The sequence below is a fragment of the Nerophis lumbriciformis genome, linkage group LG23 (genome assembly GCF_033978685.3).
Source record: "Nerophis lumbriciformis linkage group LG23, RoL_Nlum_v2.1, whole genome shotgun sequence".
In the NCBI taxonomy this organism is placed as follows: domain Eukaryota; kingdom Metazoa; phylum Chordata; class Actinopteri; order Syngnathiformes; family Syngnathidae; genus Nerophis; species Nerophis lumbriciformis.
Genome location: NC_084570.2, coordinates 37,016,661 through 37,044,141, shown reverse-complemented (window position 1 = coordinate 37,044,141; position 27,481 = coordinate 37,016,661). Strand labels below are relative to the sequence as shown.

The following is a 27,481-nucleotide window of genomic DNA, read 5'->3' as shown; positions in this document are numbered from 1 at the left end:
CTTCTTAGCGTTGACAGTCAGTCCGGCACGTCTCAGGGCTCCTAGGACTGCGTCAAGATGCTGGAGATGGAGAGACCAGCTGGTGCTGTGAATCACAATATCGTCTAGGTAGGCGGCTGCGTATTCTTGGTGGGGCCGTAGAACTCGGTCCATCATCCTCTGGAATGTTGCCGGGGCCCCGTGTATCCCGAACGGTAAGACAGTATATTGGAACAGCCCCTCGGGTGTGGAGAAAGCCGTTTTAGGTTTCGCCCTTTCCGTCAATGGCACCTGCCAGTAGCCCTTGGTCAGGTCCAGGGTGCTGATGAAACGAGCAGGTCCGAGCCGCTCTATCAGCTCATCTACTCTGGGCATGGGATAAGCGTCATACAGTGAAATCTCATTCAATTTGCGAAAGTCATTACAAAATCTCAGGGACCCGTCTGGTTTTGGCACAATAACAATCGGGCTGGACCATGGACTATGGGATTCCTCTATTACTCCAAGTTCTAACATTTTCTTTACCTCTTCTTTTATAGCCGCCCGCCTGGCTTCTGGGATTCGGTAGGGCCTTTGTCTTATCACCTTTCCGGGTTTGGTCTCAATGTCATGTTTGATCGCCTGGGTCCTTCCTGGCAATTCCGAGAGGCGGTCCTGGTTCCGTCCCAGAAGTTCCTTCACCTCCTGCTTTTGGGACGGGGAGAGATCCTCTCCTATAGGTACCGGGGGAGTGGTCTGGGGAGAGTGTGCAGTTAAAAACGCAGTAGATGGCAACGGCTCTGCCGCATGCCATTTTTTCAGAATATTTACATGGTAAATTTGGTGACCTTTCCGCCGGCCTGGCTGGTTTACCTTGTAGTTGACGGGGCCCATTCTCTCAATTACCTCGTAAGGCCCCTGCCATCTGGCCAAGAACTTGCACTAGCTGGACGGAACTAATACCAGCACTTTTTCCCCAACTTGGAACTCTCGGAGTGTGGCACCTCTGTTATACGTTTTCGCCTGTTCTCTTTGGGCTTTTTCCATATGTTCTCTTACCATGGGCCAGATTTTGCGAGCCCGGGCTTGTAGTTGGGCGACATGGTCGATCACACTGCGGTGTGGCGAGGGTTGGTTCTCCCAGGTCTCTTTCGCAATGTCCAGCACGCCTCGGGGACGTCGGCCATAGACAAGCTCAAAGGGGGAGAAGCCAGTGGACGCCTGGGGAACCTCTCTGATGGCAAAGAGGACATATGGAATGAGGTGATCCCCGTCTTCGTCGGCTACTTTTTTTAGCATCTTCTTCAACGTACAGTTGAAACGTTCCACCAGGCCATCTGTCTGAGGATGATATATAGAGGTTCGTATGCGTTTCACTTTCAGCCATTTGTACAGCATGGTTAGCACTTGTGACATAAAACATGTGCCCTGGTCCGTTAAAATCTCATCGGCAATTCCCACTCGGCTAAACATCATAAACAGTTCATGTGCTATCGCTTTGGCTGAGGCTGTGCGTAATGGTACAGCCTCAGGATATCGGGTGGCATAGTCTAGTATTACCAGTATGTAGCGATGTCCTCTGGCTGACTTTGGGAGTGGTCCAACGATGTCCATTGCCCTTAGTTAGCACCCCTCTATACAGAAGGCCATTTTTTATCAGAAAATACGGTGAATTTAGTGCACTCACCCCTTCACATTTCTGTCCGTCAATTTCTACTACTTGCTGTCGGGCCCAGCTGAGGTTCTGATCATTCCACTGGGCAGTGGCAAACTCGCCCGTTTTTTGGTTGATGCTCTCTTCTGGTACGGGGAACTCCACAAAGGGGTCCCCTTCCTCTTCTGCCTCCTCCTCCTCCTTCCTGCTCTCCCGTCGCTCCTCTTCAGCCGAGCTGTCACTCCGTGGGGCATCTGACGAGGGCCTAAACGCGGGGCAGGCTGCAAGCGGTCTCATATTTTTGAGTCCATTGTTGCGACGCTGTCGTGGAACGGCACTTGGAATGTAGCCCGGGGTCCAGTAACGGCCAAAGAGTACACAGTCAGACCCGATGAGTAGGGGAACAGGCAGGTTTGGTACCACTCCAGCTGCTACCAGTGCATCCCCTCGGAGTGTCTGAATGTGTATATGGCTCACCGGATACTGGCGGACATCTCCATGTACACACGTCACTGGAACAGTGTCTTCGCTGAGGGGTCCGGCCAGGTCAACATGTACCAGGGTCACAGCGCTCCCACTGTCCAGCAATGCATGTGCATCGGTCCCCCCGATCTTCACTGGAAGGCTGGCATGCTGTCGTCGGCCACTCCCCGTGTGGAGGCATGGTTTTCCTGCATCTGAGCTGGGGGCTGTGGCCATGGAGACATCACGGTCACGTTCCGGGCACGCCCAAGACATGTGGTCCGGGTGTCCACACACAACATTTCCGATGTGGGGCCCGACTGGGTCTCTCGGGGGCAGCGCCCTGAGGTCGGGGTGGGGACAGAGCTGGCGGTGGCGCTCTTCGGCGGTCGCGCCCTAGCTTCTCTTCCCCGGTGGGTCTGGCCGTTTCCATACGGGTGGCTCTCAGCATTTCCATGCTCACTTGGTGGTTCTCTAATAACGCCACCAACTGCTCCACAGTTAAAGGGCTCACTTGTGCGGCACACTTCCGGGCATCAGGCGGCAAGGCTCGGATACAGCGGTCTATCACCAGTCTATCTACAGAGGGGGGGTTCCCTTCGGTCGTTAGCCAGCGGTGTGTTAGGCGGAGCAGTGCGGCTACCTGCTGTCGCGGGGTTTGTGTGGGCTGGAAGGTCCAGTTGTGATATTGCTGGGCCCTGGCAGGCAGACTGCACCCTTGGCTGTCGAGAATGGCTTTCTTTAGTTTCTTAAAGTCTTGAGCATCCGCCAATGCCTGGTCGCTACACACCCGCTGGGCTTCTCCAGTGAGGAAAGGTGCCAGAATGGATCCCCATTCAGCTACCGGCCACTTCTCCCGGGCCGCAGTGCGCTCGAAAAGCTCCAAGTAGGCTTCCACATCATCCTCACCCGATAACTTAGTTAGGACTGCAGCGGGTGGCCGTGTACTAGCCACATCTTTAGCAATTTTTTTTACTAATTCTTGTACCGCACCTTGAAGTTCAGCTTGGCTTTTTAGCAAAGCACTCAGTGCTTCTGTGTGTGACATCATCAGAGGTTGACGTGAATCAGAGTGCCCGCATTCTCCACCATATGTGGTGCCTGATTCTCACCAAGACACAGGATTGGTTTTGCAGCAAGCTGAAAAGGGCATTTATTGTACAAGTGTTTTTAGGAAGGGCGGGGTGTGGAATCAGCAAACTTAAAGTGTCCAATAATAAACATAAATATCTCCCATCTGGGGCTCTCAGTCCTTCACACAGCACACTTCCTTAAAGGTCAAAGGTCATTGCCTATCAAACAAGAGAAAACATAATATCAGAAAACATTTCCCTAATAATGTCATTAATGGGGAAATAGTGGATGTCTCACTTACCGCCTGATGCACCTGCCTTGACACAGAGGAGAGCCAGACCTGAATGAGGCAGAGTTAGGAACAGTTTGTAGCTGGGCCCCACCTGGCCGCACAGCTGGTGGCACTTCAGGCTGATTGAGCAGGTACAGGGGAAAGTACCGCCCCTCGATGATGCGGCCAAGGCTGGGGCGGTGTCCTCTGTGTTCCACTCTGCCTCCATGCCCTGGCTCCTCCCCTGTGAGGTGCCTACCTGTCAGGCAGTGCCTGAGTGAGACTCCACAATATACACACATATATACCGGTGTATATATATATATATATATATATATATATATATATATTGTGTGTGTGTATATATATATGTGTGTATATATATATATATGTATATGTATGTATGTGTATGTGTGTATATATGTATATATATGTGTATATATGTATATATACCGGTATGGTGTATATATATGTGTATATGTACTGTATATATGTGTATATATGTGTGTATGTGTGCATCTGTATATCAGTGACGTGCGGTGAGGTTCATGGCTGGTGAGGCACTGACTTCATCACAGTCAGATTTACAAACATATGAACCCTAAAGAGTATCTTATTCACCATTTGATTGGCAGCAGTTAACGGGTTATGTTTAAAAGCTCATACCAGCATTCTTCCCTGCTTGGCACTCAGCATCAAGGCTTGGAATTGGGGGTTAAATCACCAAAAATTATTCCCGGGCGTGGCGCCGCTGCTGCCCACTGCTCCCCTCACCTCCCAGGGGGTGATCAAGGGATGGGTCAAATGCAGAGGACAAATTTCATTACACCTGGTGTGTGTGTGACAATCATTGGTACTTTAACTTAACTGTAACTTTACACATACAAACTGTAGCACACAAAAAAGCACATTTAATAAAAAAAAAAACGTTATTATGGTCTTACCTTTACTAAGTTATAAATGAAGTCCATTCACCGCTGTTGTGCTGGATTAATGCACCTCCTGACAGGAGTGTTATATCAACTAAAGCCCTCACTCAAACTTTCCACGTGCAAGATTGAATCTATTTAAAAAAGTGTAACCGAGGGTTTATAAATGTCGCCTATACTGTATGAAACTACAAAATAACAAACGCGGAGGCTCCAGTTTACACGAGGACCACTTTATTTACCTTCTTTCAAAAACCTACGCTCCACTACAACATGTCATCACTTCCGCTCTTGGCGCCTTCAAAATAAGAGCTCGAGGCATATACTGTATAACAGCACATAACAGGAACTTAACATCACAAAGAGGAAAGCCCATAAAAATAGGTTACAAAAGTTATTTAATTAGAAGCCAAAAAATTCAAAAACAATAATGTTCGTGTTGGAGGAGTTGTGAATTAGGTACACCTGCTGTCTGCAGGTGTACCTAATGTTGTGGCCCTGCAGTCATTTACAACTCCTCCAACACGAACATTATTGTTTTTGCACTTTTTGGCTTCTTATGAAATAACTTTTTTAAATAGATTCAATCTTGCACTTGGAAAGTTTAAGTGTGGGCTTTAGTTAAAATAACACTCCCGTCAGGGCTTGCAATCTACAGCGGGGGTGCAGGAGGCGAGCCTCAGCCAGTGCGTCTTTTGCAGCCGTTTTATGATCGCTCAGCACAAGAAATACGTTACACACATACAGTTGTTGACAAAATACACTGTACATTATATACCTCAGCTAACTAAACTATGGAAATGTATAATATAGTTCATATAGCAATATGGTCTCACTGCACAGCAGGCCAGCAGTTAGCCGAGTCATTGTGAGGCACAAATGAGTGACGTGCCTCAACTGGCTGCTGTTCACCACACCGTCTCTTCTCAGTATTTGAACGGCAAATGTGAAAATTCAGCGATTTTAAATAAAAAATAATCTAAAACTGGTGAAGTTAAATGGAAAATAACTTTATAGTATAATCACTGGATACATTTAACAATTTAATAATTTTTTTTTTCTTTTTACATTTTTTTTCTTTCCATGATGGCAGGTGAGGCCCTGCCTCACCTGCCTCTAGTGACTGCACGTCACTGGTGTATATGTATGTATGTGTGTATATGTATATGGATATATGGATATATGCATGTGTGTGGATATATACATATATATAGATATACAGTATATCTTCTTTTTTTTAAATATTTTTTACTATTTATATTACTATATTATTGTGTATGCACCTTAGGGGAATCTGCTCCAATTTCATTGTTCTTTGAACCTGTTCACTGTAATAATGACAATAAAACTCTATTCTATTCTGTTCTAGTCACCAGCTAAACGATAGACGCGCCAGTTGTCAGCTACTGGTTAGCGGACTAGTTGCGGTCCAGCGATTAGCCCGCTAGTGGCCAGCTATCGATTAGCGGTACAATACTGGTATTATTTGAATATTGTTAGTATTGCACAATAACTTGGTACTTTTAGGAGCAGCTCATTGAATTTTGACCACAGAGGCGAGGTGGAAAAAGACATGGTCTTTTTGGGTCTGCTCATGATGAAGAATCTGGTGAAGCCAGAAAGCTCCCAGGTCATCAACACGCTAAGGACAGCAACGCTTCGCACCGTCATGGTCACAGGTGAGTGACGACCCCGACGCCAAATGTGCACGCCAAGTCACATGCGCTAAATAAAAGCGATGTCGCCTTTCACGCAGGCGACAACATTCTAACTGCAGTCAACGTGGCGAAAAACTGCGGCATGGTGTGGCCCGACGAGGGGGTGGTGTTTGTCCAAGCCAGCGCCCTCACAAGTCAGGCCACGCCCACCCTGAGGTTCCACCTGGAGGACGGGGAGGGCTCCGTGGTCCCAACCCGGGTCAGTCAACTAACACTTTGTCTTGAAATTTACTGAACCAGCACACACATAATCAAGTATGAATCCAAAAACATACATACAGATCTACACTAGCATTATCATTAGCCATGTCCGCATGCACATGTTTATTTGATTTTATTAGACCTACTTTTTGGTTAAATGGGGGATATTTTCAAACATTTGTTCTACATAATAGAACACATTTTATTTTAGACAAAAATACTCATCAACAACATTCATAAACCCTTCTGTTTTCCTTCATCTTTTCCTTTCAAAAAGCCACTGCAGTCCACTTTCTCGAAAGGGATAAGCGGTAGAAAATTGATGGATGGTCTCACAGATGTTAAAATAGCATGAAGTACATGATTACATAGGACCAGTGTTCTGAAAAAGACATTCATTTTTGTTACTTTTTTGGTAACATAACGAGTAATTAATTTACTCTTTAATAAATATAATTAGTTACTAGGGAAAGTAATTCAGGCGGGAAAAAAATATATTTTGCTCTATAAAAACTCTTTTCTCTTTGAAAAATAGGGCATACAACATACAAAAACAAAAAAATAACAAGGAGCGATCAACGGATAGCTCTTAAGTTGATCTCGAGGTTAAGCTTTCAAAGTAAACAAATGTCAATATATAACTTGCTTTTAACACTTTTATGGGTCATACAAAAAATGAGTTTTCCTTGACAAGAGTGTGTATCAAACATACAAAAAAACAACAACAGATTTAATATAAAAAAAATACTGCTTAAGTTGATCTATAGATGTAAGCGTTCAATGTAAATAAAAATATGAATTTGTGACTCACTTTTAACACTTTAATGAGTGGGACTCTCAAGGGTCCAAGGGTCTTATGATGTTTTTTATTTAAAACAGTCAATGCTCAAGCTCTTATGAATCAAAATCAATGTTATTCCTATTTAAGGCTCCAACTACTTCATGTTAAATATTCCACTTTTGAGTTTTTGGAGGGAAAATATTGTATAATTTTGTTCATGCCATACAAAAAAAGGGATTTTGTTTGACAAAAAGGGTATAAAACATACAAAATCACACACACACACACACACATATATATATATATATATATATATATATATATATATATATATATATATATTAAACAAAAAAACGGTTAGCTGTGAAGTTGACCTTAAGCAGCACAAAGTAAATAAAAATATGAATATATGACTCACTTTTAACACTTTTATGAGTGGGACCCTCAAGGGTCTTATAGTGTCATTTTTTTATTTAAAACAGTCAATGTTTAATCCATTTCTATGAATCAAATCAATGTTGTTATGAATTAACAAGTAGTTGGAGCCTTAAATAGGCTCCAACTACTTCACATAAAATATTCCACTTTTGAGTTTTTGGAGGGAAAGTATTGCATAATTTTTGTTCACGTCATACAAACAAGGGGTTTTATTTGACAAAAGGGTATAAAACATACAAAGGTATAAAAAAATTAAATTGGTATCAATGAATAAATCTAAAGTTTATCTTCAGATTTAAATATTCAAAGTAAATAAAAATATGAGTATATGACTCACTTTTAACATTTTTATGAGTGGGATCCTCAAGGGTGCAAGGGTCTTATAATGTTTTTTTTTTATTTTATTTAAAACAGTCAACCCTCAATCCATTATTATCAAACAAAATCAATGTTGTTGTGAATTAATGACCTATTTAGGCTCCAACTACTTCACAATAAAGTAGAGTTTTTAAGCGTTCAAAGTAAATAAAAATATGAATATAAGACTCACTTTTAACACTTTTATGAGTGGGCCAAGAGTCTTATGTCGTTTTTTGTTTAAAAACGGTCAATGCTCAAACAATTATTATACATTTAAAATCAATGTTGTTGTGAATTATTGACATATTTAAGGCTGCAACTACTTCGCATCAAATATTTGACTTTGAATTTTTTGGGGGGAAAATATTGCACAGTGTGTTTTTACCATAAACATTTTTTGCCAAAAAGTGCATAAAACATAACAAAAAACATTTAAAAAAAAAAACTTCATAGCAACTGATGAATCTGAAGTTGATCTAGAGATTTAAGCATTGAATGCAAAATAATAATAATATTTTACTTTTTTTTTTAAAACTTTAATAGCTGAGACTCTTTCGGGTCCTGTGACCGATAACGTTCATAACATTTAGGGATACCCCAAGGATTAAAAGGCGGGGCCTGTTGCCAAGTGATGTGTGACGTCAGAGCGCTCTCAGAGCGGCAATTGAGATCAGCTGTGTTTGTTAGCTAAGCAGCGGTAATTTGCCGGCGGTGACGGCAGCTCTGTTGAATCGAAAATAAAAAGACTGAATGTGCTTCCATGGCTGTAGTCTCCTTGCCCACAAACAAATTATTGGAGTATTGCAAGCTTGTCACTTCAATCATTGATTTGATGTTCATTATTTCCCCGTAGTAGTAATAAGAGTATGTGCATGTGTGTATTTACATGTGTGTTGTTTGCTGTGTGATGTTGCCTCTTCCTGTTTGATATCAAGTTAATTTTAGTGTGGTGCTGCTTGTTGCTCTCATTCGTAAAAAGTTACTTCCTGCTTTGAACTTGTTGCTCCAAAGTAGCGTGTCACCTTACATCATATTTAAGTTTCATGTTAAAATGAGTACGTGAAGTGTTTATAAGTGGGTGAAAACTGTGTGGAGGACTTAAAAATAATTTAATAACAATATAATACTATTCTTAAAAATCATAAAATAGTGTCCCTACTTTGCATAAATTCACTTACACACGGATAATTGAGGAAAACTCTATTATTATTATTATTATTATTATTATTAATATTAATAGTAGTAGTATTGTTATGTTATTTACCATATTTTCCGGACTGTAGAGCACACCGGTGTATAAGCCACACCCACTAAATTTTAGAAGGAAAAAATATTTTCCATATATTTGCCGCACTGGACTATAAGCCGCCGATATGTGTATATATATATATATATATATATATATATATATATATATATATATATATATATATATATATATATATATATATATACCTTGTGAAATGAGTTATTTACACATAAATGTTTATTTACTTACCTCAATTGTTTCCAAGCGGTGTCTGTAGTACGGCAGTAAAACAGCTGATCAAACAAAACAGAAGTCCTCGTCATGGACCCACTGGCTGCTCTCCAATCAGCTAAACAGACTCGATAACTCCACAGAGAACTGAAACAATACACAAAGATTGCTATTCTAAGTTAATAATACTAACAGACACTTGTAAAGGTGTTAGCATGTTAGCTAATGCTAACAACGCTAGCTTGATTACATTACGATAGCACAAACAAATGTGCATATAAACACTCCTACAGACATCACACATGGGACGGTTTAGTAAGTAAGAATTTTTAGATATATTGTAAAACTTACAAACGTCGCTTGGAGTGATGAATGAAGAATCCATACGAGTAGAAACGCTGTGGCCGGTTTTACTTTCGGTTTAAGGCAAAACAGGATGGCGCCATTGCACAAACAGTAAAACACCTTTTCAGTCCGAGCTTGGGAGGGTTTAATGAAAACTATTGAACACAAAACATGGCAAGAAGCGAAAATAAATCCACAAATTAGCCGCGCCGTTTTACAAGCCGCAGGGTTCAAAATGTTGGAAAAAAGTAGCAGCTTATTGTCGGGAGTTTAAAGTAGCTAGTTTGTCCTCCTCGAGACAAGTGTCATTTTATTTTCCTTAAATTCACTACCAACTTGATCTATTCGCCATTCACCTCTCAGGACGCCTGCCAAGGAGATGTGGTCTACCACTTGGCTCTCGGCGGCACTTCCTTCGACGTCCTCTGCGACCACTTCCCCGAACATCTGGCCAAGGTGACGACCACGGTTCACTGCACCAGAACTCTCTGCCCCGATCCTCACACGAGCGCCGCTATCACCTCATTGCAGGTTTTGATGCGAGCCACAGTCTTTGCACGCATGGCGCCTGACCAGAAAACACGGCTGGTGAAAGAACTGCAGAAGCTGAAGTGAGTTTAGGTGCACAAATATATTTTTAAAAAAAACACTGACGTCAAATTAGTTTTATTAACAATGTTTTAAGGCAAGGGTGTCCAAACTACGGCCCGCAAAACGTCATGAGTTTAATAAGAAGATTGCATTCACTTTAATAGTCTGACAAATTTGATGCTGCTATAACGTTGCTGTCTATCAAATAACGTGAGTAATGACCTTTAATTATGAGCAGCATTTACCTATATGACCCAATACAAACAACCTTACCTAGTCATAAAAAAAATCCAACAGACATGGTCACTGAACTTTGTGGATAAAAAAAAAAAAAGGCTCATTCACCATTAAAAAAAAATATTCTAAATTACATCCTATTACAATGCATGATGGGAAAAATGCAAAACACTCTCTCCACACTTTTCCATGTTTGACGCATTTGTTTGATATTTCTGATTGATTACAAAACTTTAAGGAGGTCTTAATATCCAATTATAATAATTATTAATTATATATCCATTATAATATGTACACATATATACTTATAGGCTTTCGGCCCTTGACCAAATTTTTTTAGCCCAATGTGGCCCCCAATGAAAAAAGATTGGACACCCCTGGTTTCAGGGAACTGTTCTTCCATTTTGGTAGCTGCTGTTGTGTACTTTAGATCTGCAGAAGTCCCTAATTGGAAAATCAGACCCTGGAGTAGTGACGTGCGGATCGATACTGAATTATGGATATCGCCGATACTAGATCTTTATGCTCTAATATTGATCCTCAAATCAAAAATAATGATACTTTATAGTTCAGGGGTGACCAAACTTTTTCCACCAACTGAAAAATCAAAGTATGCAGGGGCCATTTTTTTTTAATAAAAAAAAAAAATGCTGAAAATGTACATTGTCAGCTTTATTATTGGTGATTGTTTATTATTAATATTTCAAACATTTCAGCTTGTTCTCATTACATACTCATTTATTTGTTTTTTTCTTAAATGTTTACTATTGTTTTTCCCATATAAGAATAGAATAATAATATTAATATGATTGTGTAACTGCATAACTTAGTAAACAAAAATTCTGCCTGTATGAAAATATTAATGTTCAGTTACACATTTAACAGTGTTTTTAATGGTTGTAATTTTTCACTTTAATTACTTCATAAGTTAGTACTGTTCTATTTTTTTAATCAACTAACTAAACTTTGTTTATATTTTAAGTATGTTTTATTTTTATTTTGAGAGCTTTGAACAGTTTAGTAAAGACAAAGACAAAACATGAAGTATGTGGCTAAGTTTATAAAATGTATTACATTCAGATTATTTTCTCTTTTTTCTTATATTTTTACTGTTGTTTTTTTAAGATAGATATGCTATTTGAAAACACACAACTTTTAAAATTTTAGCAGGCACATTAGGTTTATTTGCACAAAGTATCAGATCAGTATTGCCAAAACGAGCTTGAATATTTCAGAGATATTTATAAAACAATCTTGCCTTTTTAATATAAATGGTTCAAACTTATATAGCGCTAAAATTTACAACAGTGGTTGTCAAACTTTTTTCACCAAGTACCACCTCAGAAAATAGTTGGCTCTCCAAGCACCACCATAATGACCAAATATTAAAATATTGTAGCGTAGTAGACCTAAGTATTTATTAAAAACAAGCACCACATTTTTCGGACTATAGAGCTCACCGGTATATAAGACACAATATTAGAGAAAACAATTTTTTCCCATATACAGTATTAGCCGCACCGGACTAAAAGTCGCAGAAATATACGTTGTGAAATGAGGTATTCATAGCAATAATCTGTACATATGTTTTTACATACCTTAATTGTTTCCAAACAGTGTCTGTAACACGGCAGTAAAACGGCTGATCAAACAAAACAGAAGTCCTCGTCATGGACCCACTAGCTGCGCAAGCTAGCTTTCCAATCAGCTAAACAGACTCGATAACTCCACGGGGACGTTTTGGTGAATTTACGGAACTGAAACAATACAGAAGTAATGCCATTGTAAGTTACTAACACAGACACTCATAAACGTGTTAGCATATTAGCTACTGCTAACAGTTTACAAAACAACTTTCTGACGGCCCATCATCCCAAAAGGCTTCTGGTTTAAAATTTACAAAACTGAAACAATACAAAAAGAATGCTATTGTAAGCTAATAATACTAACACAGACACTCGTAAACATGTTAGCATATTAGCTAGTGCTAACGACGCTAGCTTGATTACATTAGATAGCACATACAAATATGCATGAAAACACATGGGGCACTTTAGTAAATAAGAATTGTTTTAGTTATATTGTAAAACTTACAAACATCGCTTGGAGTGATAAATGAAGAATCCATACAAGAAGAAACGCTATGGACGGCTAGAAGACAGAACGGCACTTCTACTCCCGGTTAAAAGGACTAAATAGAAGGACGCTACAGAACCTGCAGTGGGCGAACTCGTCCGAAAGATGGCGCCATTGCACAAACAATGACACACCTTTTTAGTGTATTTGCTTGTTTTTTTTTTTAACTATTTGTACTCTGGCGGTCATCGAAGAAAAATCTATAAATTAGCCGCACCGTTTTATAAGCCACATGTTTCAAAGTGTAGGAAAAAAGCAGCAGTTGTCCGGAATTCACGGTATTTATTGCTAATTTTTGGGGGTTTTCCGGTGCTTTACTTTTGTAGTTGTATGTAGAAGTGGCGCCGCTGGTCGCATCAGCCTTGTGCTCTTGTGATGTTTTAAATCTTCTGTGATGTCTCCACCTTAGTTTTTTGAGGACTTTTTGTATCGGCACTGTCACCACATCCCCATTTCTGTGTGTCTGCCACAGCTACCGGGTGGGCATGTGCGGCGACGGCGCCAACGACTGCGGCGCCCTGAGAGCGGCCGACGTCGGTGTGTCTCTGTCTGAAGCGGAGGCCTCCATCGCGTCACCGTTCACCTCCAAGACGGGGAACATCGGCTGCGTGCCGCTGCTCATCAGGCAAGAGTGTGATGTATAGCGGGAGGAGGGACCGTAAGACAACTTGTCCTGACCCCTGCAGGGAAGGCCGATGCTCGCTGGTCACCTCCTTCAGCCTCTTCCGATACATGGCCGCCTACAGCATCATTCAATTCACCTCCGTGCTGATCCTCTACACCGTGGGCACCAACCTGGCCGACTTGCAGTTCCTGTTCACCGACCTGGTCCTGGTGACCCTGCTGGCCGTGGTGATGGGCAGAGGAGGCCCCAGCGAGGAGCTCCACCCCCGCAGGCCGCCTGCCAACCTGCTAACCCTCCCCGTCCTCGGCAGCCTCCTGGTCCACTTCTCCATGGTGATCCTGGGCCAGCTGGCGGCGCTCTTCCTCATCGTCTCTCAGGACTGGTCAGTGCAAAGTCTGTGAAGGACCAGGGCGTCCCGACTCAGAGAGGAGAAATCTGAACAAAAATCCATAAAAATGGTCAAAAATAAGTCAAATATATATTTTATCTGAAATATAATAACAATAAAATAATAAAAACTTTTAATCGAGGGATAGATCTGAAGTTAAACTAGAGACTTAAAGGCCTACTGAAATGCGATTTTCTTATTTAAATGGGGATAGCAGGTCCATTCTATGTGTCATACTTGATCATTTCGCGATATTGCCATATTTTTGCTGAAAGGTTTTAGTAGAGAACATCGACGATAAAGTTCACAACTTTTGGTCGCTGATAAAAAAGCCTTGCCTGTGGAGCTCCTCACATCTGCACATTGTTTACAATCATGGCCACCAGCAGCCAGAGCGATTCGGACAGAGAAAGCGACGATTTACCCATTAATTTGAGCGAGGATGAAAGATTCGTGGATGAGGAAAGTGAGAGTGAAGGACTAGAGGGCAGTGGGAGGCGGGTGGGACCTGATATTCAGCTGGGAATGACTAAAACAGTAAATAAACACAAGACATATATATATATACACTCTATTAGCCACAACACAACCAGGCTTATATTTAATATGCCACAAATTAATACCGCATAACAAACACCTCCCCCCTCCCGTCCATATAATCCGCCAATACAACTCAAACACCTGCACAACACACTCAATCCCACAGTCCAAAGTACCGTTCACCTCCCCAAAGTTCATACAGCACATATATTTCCCCAAAGTCCCCAAAGTTACGTACGTGACATGCACATAGCGGCACGCACGTACTTGCAAGCGATCAAATGTTTGGAAGCCGCAGCTGCATGCGTACCCACGGTACCGTGTCTGCGTATCCAACTCAAAGTCCTCCTGGTAAGAGTCTCTGTTGTCCCAGTTCTCCACAGGCCAATGGTAAAGCTTGACTGTCATCTTTCGGGAATGTAAACAATGAAACACCGGCCGTGTTTGTGTTGCTGCAGTCGTCCGCAATACACCGCTTCCCACCTACAGCTTTCTTCTTTGCTGTCTCCATTGTTCATTGAGCATTTTGCAAAGGATTCACCAACCCAGATGTCCAGAATACTGTGGAATTTTGCGATTAAAACAGACGACTTAATAGCTGGCCACCATGCTGTCCCAAAATATCCTCCACAACCTGTGACGTCACGCGCTGACGTCATCATACCGAGACGTTTTCAGCAGGATATTTCGCGCGAAATTTAAAATTGCACTTTAGTAAGCTAACCCGGCCGTATTGGCATGTGTTGCAATGTTAAGATTTCATCATTGATATATAAACTATCAGACTGCGTGGTCGGTAGTAGTGGGTTTCAGTAGGCCTTTAAGCGTTGAAAGTAGAAAAAGAAAACAAGATACTTATTTTTCATATTTCTAACACTTTTATGATCATTTTTGTGAGATTTTTTTTCTTGAACTGTCATTGCTAAAAACAATAATAATGAATTAAAATCAATGTTATGAATTATTTACATATTTACTTCACATCAAATACTATAAAAAAACAAAGTGAAATAAAAGAGCAAATATGTGAAATTTAACAAGAAAAAGTTGCAGTGTTGACTCTAATAACACAAAGCTGCCATGCTTGCTGTTATTTTTTACTTTAAAACTGACATTGTTCAAAAAATAATCATGAATCAAAATCAATGTTCTTATGAATTATTGACATACACTATATTGCCAAAAATATTTGGCCACCCATCCAAATGATGAGAATCAGGTGTCCTAATCACTTGGCCCGGCCACAGGTGTATAAAATCAAGCACTTAGGCATGGAGACTGTTTCTACAATCTACATTTGTGAAAGAATGGGCCGCTCTCAGTGAGTTCCAGCGTGGAACTGTTATAGGATGCCACCTGTGCAACAAATCCAGTCATGAAATTTCCTCACACCTAAATATTCCAAAGTCAACTGTCGACTTTATTATAAAAAAATGGAAGAGTTTGGGAACAACAGCAACTCAGCCACGAAGTGGTAGGCCATATAAACTGACAGAGAGGGGTCAGCGGATGCTGAAGCGCATAGTGCAAATACTTTCTGCACAGTCAGTTGCTACAGAGCTCCAAACTTCATGTGACCTTCCAAATAGCCCACGTACAGTACGCAGAGAGCTTCATGGAATGGGTTTCCATGGCCGAGCAGCTGCATCTAATTTTAAGCCATACACCACCAAGTCCAATGCAAAGCGTGGGATACAGTGGTGTAAAGCACGCCGCCACTAGACTCTAGAGCAGTGGAGACGCCTTCTCTGGAGTGATGAATCACGCTTTTCCATCTGGCAATCTGATGGACGAGTCTGGGTTTGGAGGTTGCCAGGAGAACGGTACATTTCGTGTGAAATTTAGTGGGGGAGGAATTATGGTGTGGGGTTGTTTTTCAGGAGTTGGGCTTGGCCCCTTAGTTCCAGTGAAAGGAACTTTGAATGCTCCAGGATACCAAAGCATTTTGGACAATTCCATGCTTCCAACCTTGTGGGAACAGTTTGGAGCGGGCCCCTTCTTCTTTCAACATGACTGTGCACCCGTGCACAAAGCAAGGTCCATAAATACATGGCTGACAGTCTGGTGTGGATGAGCTTGACTGGCCTGCACAGAGTCCTGACCTGAACCCGATAGAACACCTTTGAGATGAATTAGAGTTGAGAGACTGAGAGCCAGGCCTTCTCGGCCAACATCAGTGTGTGACCTCACCAATGTTGGATTAGTAACTAGTAACTAGTTACAGTTACTAGTTACTTTATTTCAAAAGTAACTCAGTTACTTACACCAAAAAGTAATGCGTTACTGTGAAAAGTAACTATTTAGTTACTTATATATATATTTGTATTTTTTATTTTTTTAAGGACCCCTTTAATGCCCTTTTAGCCTTCATTTCAGTACTGTTATTGCACTGGAGAATAATACAATCTGTTGATCAACTTGACATGCATTTGCATCACTGAACTCTGCTAAGCAATGTGGTCTACATACAACACACAAAGACAAAGATATGTTTCAAAGGGCCAATTTGTTTCAGGCTACAACAAATTGACAAAACTATTTTAAATAACTGCAACATAACATACATAAGTAACAAACAGCATAATAACAACATAGCTGTAAACCAAGGAAGGCACACACTACATACACAAAGCCTAACCAGGCGTTTTTTTCTCAAGGAATTCTGAAATAAAATCATGTCTGAAGCCCAGAACACTCTACATGTTTCCCCAGTATTAGTTTAGAGATAAGGAAAGATTGGCCTGGCCCACTAGCATCCCTCTTTATGTTTGTGAACTTTATAGTCTATACATTTAGAGTGCTGTGATAATCAAACACTCTAGAAGTCTAGAATGAAAGAGCAACAGTATATAAGACAATTGACAGAGTGTGTGTACCTTCAGTGCGCAGTGCCTCGTTAAAATCCAGCCACTGTTGCTTAGGATTGATTGATTGATTGAGATTTTTATTAGTAGGTTGCACAGTGAAGTACATACAGTATTCCGTACAATTGACCACTAAATAGTAACACCCGAATAAGTTTTTCAACTTGTTTAAGTCGGGGTCCACTTAAATTGATTCATGATACAGATATATACTATCAGATATATACTATCATCATAATACAGTCATCACACAAGGTAATCATCAGGGTATATACATTGAATTATTTACATTATTTACAATTCAGGGTGTGGAGGGGGGGGGGTTAGGTTTGGTTGTTATCATCAGTCATCAACAATTGAGAACAGAGAAATGGATATTGAAATATAGTAGGTCTGACTTGGTAGGATATGTACAGCAAGTAGTGGACATAGAGAGAGAGAGAGAGATCAGAAGGCATAAGAAATGTATCTACATTTGATTGTTTACATTTGATTGTTAACAATCCGGGGAGGGTGTTAGTTTAGGGTTGAAGTTGCCTGGAGGTGTACTTTTATTGCGGTTTTGAAGGAGGATAGAGATGCCCTTTCTTTTATACCTGTTGGGAGCGCATTCCACATTGATGTGGCATAGAAAGAGAATGAGTTAAGACCTTTGTTAGATCGAAATCTGGGTTTAACGTGGTTAGTGGAGCTCCCCCTGGGGTTGTGGTTATGGCGGTCATTTACGTTAAGGAAGTAGTTTGACATGTACTTCGGTATCAGGGAGGTGTAGCGGATTTTATAGACTAGGCTCAGTGCAAGTTGTTTTACTCTGTCCTCCACCCTGAGCCAGCCCACTTTGGAGAAGTGGGTAGGAGTGAGGTGGGATCTGGGGTGGAGGTCTAGAAGTAATCTGACTAGCTTGTTCTGGGATGTTTGGAGTTCAGATTTGAGGGTTTTGGAGGTGCTAGGGTACCAGGAGGTGCATGCGTAATCGAAAAAAGGTTGAACGAGAGTTCCCGCTAGAATCCTCATGGTGCTTTTGTTGACCAGAGAGGAGATTCTATAGAGAAATCTCATTCGTTGGTTGACCTTTTTGATTACCTTGGTTGCCATTTTATCACAGGAAAGATTAGCCTCTAGAATGGAACCTAGGTAGGTGACCTCATCCTTCCTGGTGATAACAATGTCACCCACTTTTATAGTGAATTCATTGACTTTCTTAAGGTTGATGTGGGACCCAAACAGGATGGATTCCGTTTTACCCAAGTGTATGGATAGCTTCTTGTCAGTGAGCCAGGTGCAAGTTCTACAGAGTTCAGCACTGAGGATTTTCTCCACCTGTGACTTGTCCTTGTCTGATACCAGCAGGGCCGAGTCATCCGCAAACAAGAACAATTCACAGTCGCATGCCGATGACAAGTCGTTTATGTATACTAGGAACAGTAAAGGCCCCAATATACTGCCTTGGGGGACTCCACAGCTCACTGAGAGGGGGGTGGACACGGTGCCGTTCACCTCTACCACTTGTTCCCTACCCTCTAAGTAAGACTGCATCCAGCTCAATGAGGTTTTGTCAAATCCTATTGCTCTGAGCTTATCCAACAGAATAGCGTGGTGAAGTGTGTCTCTCTTTACTAGCTTCGTCGAAGCATGTTGCTTTTGTAGCTGTTTCAGCAGATTTGAATTGCTAGGATAGGCTTTTTGATCCAAGACACAACTTACATTTAAGTAAATGTTATTTTCTTTGTGGTCGACAAAAGAAAAGTAGTGAGAATATCTCCATATTAAGAAACTCGGCTTCGGGCTTCGTCAGGTCTTGTTAGTAAACACAGACACGCCCCCTCCCACACACACACACACACACACACACACACACACACACCTTGTCGCCTCTTCCGCAGCGCTCCAATAAAACACACTCAGATCTTCTCAGTTTCTAGCCGATACTACATAAAAAAATAACGTAAAATAACGCAGTAACGCATCATGTAGTAACGGTAACTGAGTTACTGAACATAAAGGATAAGGCGTTAGATTACTATTTACTGCCGAAAGTAACGGCGTTACAGTAACACGGTACTTTGTTAAAGTACCAATGCTTGTCACACACACACACTAGGTGTGGTGAAATTTGTCCTCAGCGTTTGACCCATCCCCTTGTTCACTTGTAACTAGGGATGATGTTCGAAACCGGTTGTTCGATAAGAAAAGAACCGATTCCATGGACTCTAATCCCTTTTTGAGAACCGGTTCCCGTTATCGAGGCCACTATAGTAAAGAAAAAGAGTTGGTTCTTTATTCGAATCCCTGGGAACGAATCCTTTCCCACAGGAAATGCCCTGTGGGACGGCAATGTAATGCCCATTTGATTGTAGACTCTTACTGACACCTTGTAGCGATATGAAAATACTACGCGTCATTAGTTTGGGCACTTCCGGGTTGGCGACGTCTGTTCAGTTCATGAGACAATTGAGAAGTAGACAAGTTGTGTTAGCTCTTACAAGCTTTGGAAAAGATAAATCTGTAAGTAAACTGTTTAACTTGTTTATGTACCGGTAACTCAATATTAAGGTGAAAAGTGGTTAAATTTGATACTAAGATGTTTATTGAAAAACGATTTTTGTGCACTGTTTCAATAGATGTTTTGAGGACTTAAAATGGCTGCCAGTCGTGTATTTCCACCATCGAAATAGTTTCTACACTCAGAAGTATTTGTTTGATGATAGTACTGTATATTTGTGTGAAGCTAATATTTACATATTGTGTATTAAATTTCAGTATATTAATTGAATCACATAGCTTATACATTTGTCATTGTGTGTATTTCAGTTTAAAAAAAATAAAAATGACAGTCCAGTGCAAGACAAAAGTAAAGATAGGAAAAGACAAAGCAAGATCAACAACAATAAAGAGCCTACATGGATTTATCTGCTTTGGAACTTTATTAGACGTCTTGGATTGTTTGTTAGCTGTCTGCCTGTGTGTGTAGTTAGTATGTTCCAATAGCAGCAGAAGTGCACTTTTTGGAGAGCTGTATTATTTTCAGTTTTGTGCCCAAGGGACTGATTTTATTTAACACTATATTATTATTTATACACCTAGAGTGATCACAGAAACAGGTTGTTTTTGTGTTACTGTATATATTTGTTTTTCTGAAAAATCCCACTTAATATACTTTGGGTAACAACAGTCAATATTTATTTTTTTTATTTTTTTAGGGGGGTAACAGTCAATATTTATTTATTTATTTTATTTTATTTTATTCTTATAAAATAAAAGTGAGCTTTTGTTTAACCAAATATTGTGTTTTTTTCCATATACAACAACCTATCTGGATTCAATAAGAGAATCGATAAGGAATCGGTTCGATAAGAGGATTCCATAAATGGCTCGAACTCGATAATTTCTCATCAAACATCATCCCTACTTGTAACGCGTTAGTCCCAACACTGGACCTCACCAATGCACTTTTGGAAGAATGGTGGAAAATTCCTATGAACACACTCCGCAACCTTGTGGACAGCCTTCCCAGAAGAGTTGAAGCTGTAATAGCTGCAAAAGGTGGACCAACGACATATTGAACCCTATGGGTTAGGAATGGGATGGCACTTCAAGTTCATACGTGAGTCAAGGCAGGTGGCCAAATACTTTTGGCAATATAGTGTATTTAAGGCTCCAATTACAATAATAATGAATTAAAATCAATGTGATATGAAATATTGACATATTTACTTCACATAAAATATTACACTTTGAAATATTTTTTGAGGGAAATTTTGCATATTTTTTGTTTGCCATAAAAGGAAAAAAAGTTTTCTTTGACAAAAAAGGCATGAATCAAACAAGAAAAAATAATAAAAACGTTTAATCGAGGGATATATCTGAAGTTAAACTAGAGACTTAAGCGTTGAAAGTAAAAAAAATAAATAAAAAGTCTTTTCACTTTTATGAGCGCATCCCAAATAATTTCTTGAACTGTCATTCTTAAAAAAAAATAAAAAATAATAATGAATCAATGTTGTTTTGAATTATTGACATATTTAGTTCCCATTAATTATTTCACTTAGAAATATTTTTTGGGGAACATTTTGCATATTTAATGTTTGCCGTATTATAAAAAAAAAAGGTGGCTCTGACAAAAAGGTCATGAATCAAACAATAAAAAAAAAAGAAAAAAAAAAAAAGTTTTTTTTATTCAATGCTCCTATCTCTAGATCAACTTCAGATCCATCTGTTGATTTGAAGTTGAACTTTTTTTTTAATGTTTTATGCCCTTTTTGTCAAAACCCTGTTTTTTATGGCAAAAACACAGAATATGCAATATTTTCCCCCAAATTATTTTTAAAGTGGAATATTTAATGTGGACTAACTGGAGCCTTAAGTAGGTAAATAATTTGTTACAACATGTATTTAATGCATTATTATTTTTTGAGCAATGGCAGTTTTTTTTTGTTCTTCTAAAATTTTTGAGGACCCAAGGGTGTGACCAGGGTCACAAACCTGACCTAAAAAAATTGATAGCTGTAGCCAAAACGGAATAAATTCACTTTTGTCCTCAAAATTCTACACACATTACCCCATAATGACACTAATTTGGCCCTAGTGTGTGAATGTGAGTGTGAATGTTGTCTGTCTATCTGTGTTGGCCCTGCGATGAGGTGGCGACTTGTCCAGGGTGTACCCCGCCTTCCGCCCGATTGTAGCTGAGATAGGCTCCAGCGCCCCCGCGACCCCAAAGGGAATAAGCGGTAGTGGATGGATGGATGGATGGACATTGTGAAAATGTTTTCTTTTCCAATTCAGCAACTTTATTAAAAATAAAAAAATGACACATATATAAATATTCACAGCCTTTGCTCAATACTTTGTAGATGGGCTAATTAAAAAAAACACAAAACTTTCACGTTGTCATGATGGGGTATTGTGTGTAGAATTTTGAGGAGAAAAATTACTATTGCATTTTGGAATGAGGCTGTAACATAACATGTGGAGAAAGTCAACACTTTGTGGATTCTATCAGGTGCTGTGAATGAATCACATGTAAATGTGGTGGGAGGAAAGCCATTAGAGTAAATTCTGCCAACAAACAACATTGATTACAACAATCTCAGTCATCAAAATGTCAATGAAATGTTCAGAATTGGAATGTGTCCTTTTTGGTCTTGGACAGATTACAACTCCTAATCCATCAAAGATGGACATGATGCTAATTTAACAACTCATTAATAGGAATTATATGCTTATGTCAAATAAATGTGCATTATCATAATAACAATAATAATAATAATAGTGTGATGTTTCCCCTCAGGTTTATTTTTATGTCAAGTAAATGTACATTAACATAAAAATAATGATAATAGTGTGATGTTTCCCCTCAGGTTTATTTTTATGTCAAGTAAATGTGCATTATCATAACAACAATAATAATAATAATAATAGTGTGATGTTTCCCCTCAGGTTTATTTGTATGTCAAGTAAATGTGCATTATTAGAGGAATAATCATAAAAATAATAATAGTGTGATGTTTCCCCTCAGGTATATTCCAGTCAATTCTACAGTGTTTGGCTCAGCAAACCTTCCCAACATGGCCGACACCTCAATCTTCTCAGTGTCAGGCTTCCAGTACGTCTTCATGGCCGTGGTGCTCACCAAGGGCTTCCCTCACAAGAAACCTCTCTATCACAACGGTAATATTTCATACACTTTTATCATAACTAATCATGTTTTATACACTTATCATAACTGTTAGCATATTTTCACACACGTATCATATTTCATGCAGTTTTAGCATAACACTAATCATCATCACATTTAATACAGATTCTTCTTTATGCTAATCATATTTCATACAACTTTACCACTACTGTAATAATATTTAATGCATTTTTACCAATTTACCATAACTTCGGCAATCATATTTAATTTGTTTTTACCATAACGGTAATATTTCATACAGTTTTACTACAACGCTAATCTTAATCATGTTTCATGCAGTTTTACCATAAGGCTAATTTTTCATATGTCTTCACCATTACTGTAATAATATCTAATACATATTTACCATAACTTTAATAATCATATTTCATACATCTTTACCGTGATGGTAATATTTCATATAGCTTTACAATAGCGCTAATCATAATCATATTTCATGCAGTTTTACCATAAGGCTAATAATATTTCATATGTCTTCACCATTACTGTAGTAATAATATAAAACGCATACAGTCGTGGTCAAAAGTTTACATACACTTGTAAAGAACATAATGTCATTGCTGTCTTGAGTTTCCCATCATTTCTACAACTCTTATTTTTTTGTGATAGAGTGATTGGAGCACATACAGTACTTGTTTGTCACAAAACACATTCATGAAGTTTGGTTTTTTTATGAATTTATTATGGGTCTACTGAAAATGTGACCAAATCTGCTGGGTCAAAAGTATACATACAGCAATGTTAATATTTGGTTACTTGACCACAGAACTTTCTTCCAGAAGGTCTTATCTTTGTCCATGTGATGTCAGACGAAACAAAAAAGTAGCTGTTTGGCCACAATACCCAGCAATATGTTTGGAAGAGAAAAGGTGAGTCCTTTAATCCCAGGAACACCGTTCCTACCGTCAAGCATGGTGGTGGTAGTATTATGCTCTGGGCCTGTTTTGCTTCCAATGGGACTGGTGCATTACAGAGAGTAAATGGGACAAAGAAAAAGGAGGATTACCTCCAAATTCTTCAGGACAAGCTAAAATCATCAGCCCGGAGGTTGGGTCTTGGGCCCAGTTGGGCGTTCCAACTGGACAATGACCCCAAACACACATCAAAAGTGGTACAGGAATGGCTAAATCAGGCTAGAAGTACGGTTCCCAAAGTCCTGACTTAAACGTGTGGACAATGCTGAAGAAACAAGTCCATGTCAGAAAACCAACACATTTAGTTGAACTGCACCAATTTTGTCAAGAGGAGTGGTCAAAAATTCAAGCAGAAGCTTGTGGATGGCTACCAAAAGCGCATTATTGCAGTGAAACTTGCCAAAGAACATGTAACCAAATATTAACATACTTTTGACCCAGCAGATTTGTTCACATTTTCAGTAGACCCATAATAAATTCATAAAAGAAGCAAACTTCATGAATGTTTTTTGTGACCAACAAGTATGTGCTCCAATCACTCTATCACAAAAAAATAAGAGTTGTAGAAGTTATTGGAAACTCAAGCCAGCCATGACATTATGTTCTTTACAAGTGTATGTACACTTTTGACCACGACTGTATTTACCAAAATACTTTACCTTAATGCTAATAATAATATTTTATACAGCTTTACCATAACATTAATAAGATTATTTATTACAAATTATCTATGACACTAATATTTTTTATCATATATTTACCATAATGGTCAAAATATTTCAACAAGAACCTAACCTACAGCGTTAAATATATCTTGTGGTGTACCCCAGGAATCAACACTGGGACCACAATTGTTTACATTTTATTGTTATATTATATTTTTACCATAACGCTAATAATATATCTCTTTACCATAACGCTAATACTAATATTTCATACCTCTTTACCGTAACAGTAAATAATATTTCATACATAAGTAGGATTTTCCTCGTGATATCACATAACTGTAATAATATTTCATACATCTTTACCATAACGCTAATAATATTTCATAACTTTTTACCTAACTGTAATAATAATGTTTCATACCTCTTTACCATAACGTTAATAATAATGTTTCATAACTCCTTACCTTAACGCTAAAAATAATGTTTCATACCTCTTTACCTTAACGCTAATAATAATATTTCATAACTTTTTACCTTAACGCTAATAATAATGTTTCATACACCTTTACCATAATGGTAAATAATATTATTTCATACACAAATAGGATTCGCTTCATGATATTACATATATGTCAATTGCATATTTTTTTACGTACACTAAAGAAACAAAAATCTAGATTTTACAGTAAAAAAATACAACTGGCAGCTGAGTCGCCAGAATTTCACTTTACAATGTACAGAGTTTTTTTTTTTTTTTTTTTTTTTTTTTACAGCATATTACTGTAAATGGAAAAAAGGTGCCACAGTTTAGAAAATAACAATTCAGAAAATAACCATTTAGAAAATAACAATTTAGAAAATAGTCTGCCAGGGTGTTACAGTAAAATAGTAGTTTTTACACTTGTTTAGTGCAAATAGAAGGACAAAAAAGTCCCATAGTTTGTTTTTTTTACCATACAATTATGGCGACTGAGCTGCTGGTTTTTTATTTTTTTACTGTAAAATCCATTTGATGAAATCATAAATAAGTCAGGCTGATATTTGGTTATTTATTTAGATTTCAACAAATGTTTGGAATGTAGGATACAATATTTGTTGCATTATTGGCTAATATTAGTGCTTCAAAAATATGCAATGGCATGAGTTTTTTTAATTTTTTTTGGATGAATATTGTACTTTTAGTAAGAAAATGTATTGGCACACATTATTTGCAGGCTTTCACAGGCCACATAAAATGATGTGGCCTTGAGTTTATTATTTAATTACAGCCGTAGCTTTTATTGGTCCTCCTGAACAAATCTTTTTTTTTTTTTACAAAAATCAATTTGCATGTATGATTTTCAGTTTGTATCATATTTGACACAAGTCACGAAATATTATTTTAATGTTATTTTTTATAACAAAGCAAAACATGATGCAATTTACAGAAATATATATTGTGTTATTTCCTCACATAAAAAGAACATTTGTCATCACTTGATTTCACTTCTTTGTCCTTTAATTGCCCACTAAAAAAACGTACACAAAGTGTGAGTCATTTTTTTCTCTGATAAAAATCAGAAAGCTATCATTAACTCAATTAAGCAATTCCTAAAGGAATTGCGTGTGAATGCTCCATTGCTGAAGTTGAACTGAAATGCTGACAGAATGTAGTATGAATGTAAGAATAGTTTGAATGTTGGAATGGTTTGAATTTCCAGGAAAACCTAAATTTGGTTTGGAACTTGGGAAAGTGTTAGTTTGAATGTCCTGGATGAGTGGAATGTGTTAATGTTGGAATTGTTTGAATAGGTTGAAATATGTGAAAATTGTGCAACTTGGAAAAATGTCCCATTCATTTCAATGGGAACTTCCTGGAAAATTGGGAATTTAGGGAAAAGCGTGATTTTTTTTGGAAAATGACTAGCATGAATGTCCTGAATAAGCTGAATTGGTTGGTGTTGGAATTGTTTAAATCGGGCAAGAAATGTTGAAGTAGTAAATGGTATTAGGGAAAATCAGGAGTATTTATGAAAATGGTAAAAAACTTGAATGGTCTAAATGAGTGTGAATGAATGAATTCCAACACCAATGGTTGGTGTTGGAATTTTTCAAATCGGTCGAGAATGTTGAAGTAACATGTTGAATTGAGAAATTGTATTACGGAATTCCTCGAATTTTGGGAAAAACGGGAATTTTTCAAGTTCAAAAACCAACTTAGTTTTTTTTTGTCCTGCTTAAGAGGAATGTTTTGACGGTGGAACGGTTGAAGTGGGTTGAAAAATGTGGGAGGAGTAGTCGCCAGAAAATAGGGTGGAAATAGGAATTTGGAAAAGTGTTGAATGTGGAATGCTTTGAATCGGTTAAAAAATGTGGGAATGGTGGAAGTTTGAAAAAAGGCCATTTCATTTTGAATGGGAAAAATGTCCCGGAAATCCTGGAAATCTGGGAATTTTTAGAATTTGTCAAGGGAAAGCCCACGATTCCCGAATAGGCTGGTTTGAAGTCGGAACGGTTTGAATCGGGTGTAAAATGTGGAAGGTAGAGCTAGGGTTGCAAAGGGGTGGAAAGTTTCGGGTAAATTTCCGGAAATTTACCACGGGAAGTTAAGCTCGGGAGGTTTGGAAATTTTGAAAATGTTTTGATTATTCAAAGTTGGACACCGTCCATCTTATTCTATAGAATAAGATGAGAAGCTTGTAAAACACGAATGCAATGCCACACACAGATATAAATAGTCAGCTAAACAATTGGAGTGGTCTTTAAAAATATTTTACTGATGGACAAATGAATAGAAATAGGCTCGATGAATAAATGAACGCTCAATCAGCATGCTAAATCAAACTATAACCTAACCTTGTATGACAACAGAAAGGCTAGCAGAACAGAAAGCAGAGGAAACTACACCTTTTGATTTAGTATTTGCTAGTTGAACTTTACAGATCACAAAAAAGGTAAATTCGGATCGCTAACGTTGTTAGCATAAATGAATGGGATTTAACATAGAGAAAATTAGCATCACGGCTAACGGAGAAATATTTTCGGTTCATTATGAGACTGTGGTGGTACATAAACCTAGCTAGCTAGAGATATTGGCCCCAAAATTATTTATCAAGTACAGGAACAGCTAGCTAGTCTGCTGGAGTAGTCTATAGTCATAGCGTAACAAG

At 38.9% G+C, this 27,481-nt stretch overlaps 1 protein-coding gene across 5 annotated transcripts in view; it reads left to right on the top strand.

Moving 5' to 3' along the window:
- atp13a2 (ATPase cation transporting 13A2) overlaps positions 1-27,481 on the top strand; it is an 83,827-nt gene that overhangs the window by 51,819 nt on the left and 4,527 nt on the right. For all 5 annotated transcript variants that reach the window (XM_072915887.1, XM_072915890.1, XM_072915889.1 and 2 more), the window contains exons 20-26: positions 5,903-6,027; positions 6,105-6,265; positions 10,035-10,127; positions 10,203-10,282; positions 13,108-13,252; positions 13,314-13,642; positions 22,571-22,722. In XM_072915887.1, the coding sequence (XP_072771988.1) occupies positions 5,903-6,027; positions 6,105-6,265; positions 10,035-10,127; positions 10,203-10,282; positions 13,108-13,252; positions 13,314-13,642; positions 22,571-22,722 (1,085 nt within the window). The remainder of the gene's footprint in view (positions 1-5,902; positions 6,028-6,104; positions 6,266-10,034; positions 10,128-10,202; positions 10,283-13,107; positions 13,253-13,313; positions 13,643-22,570; positions 22,723-27,481) is intronic.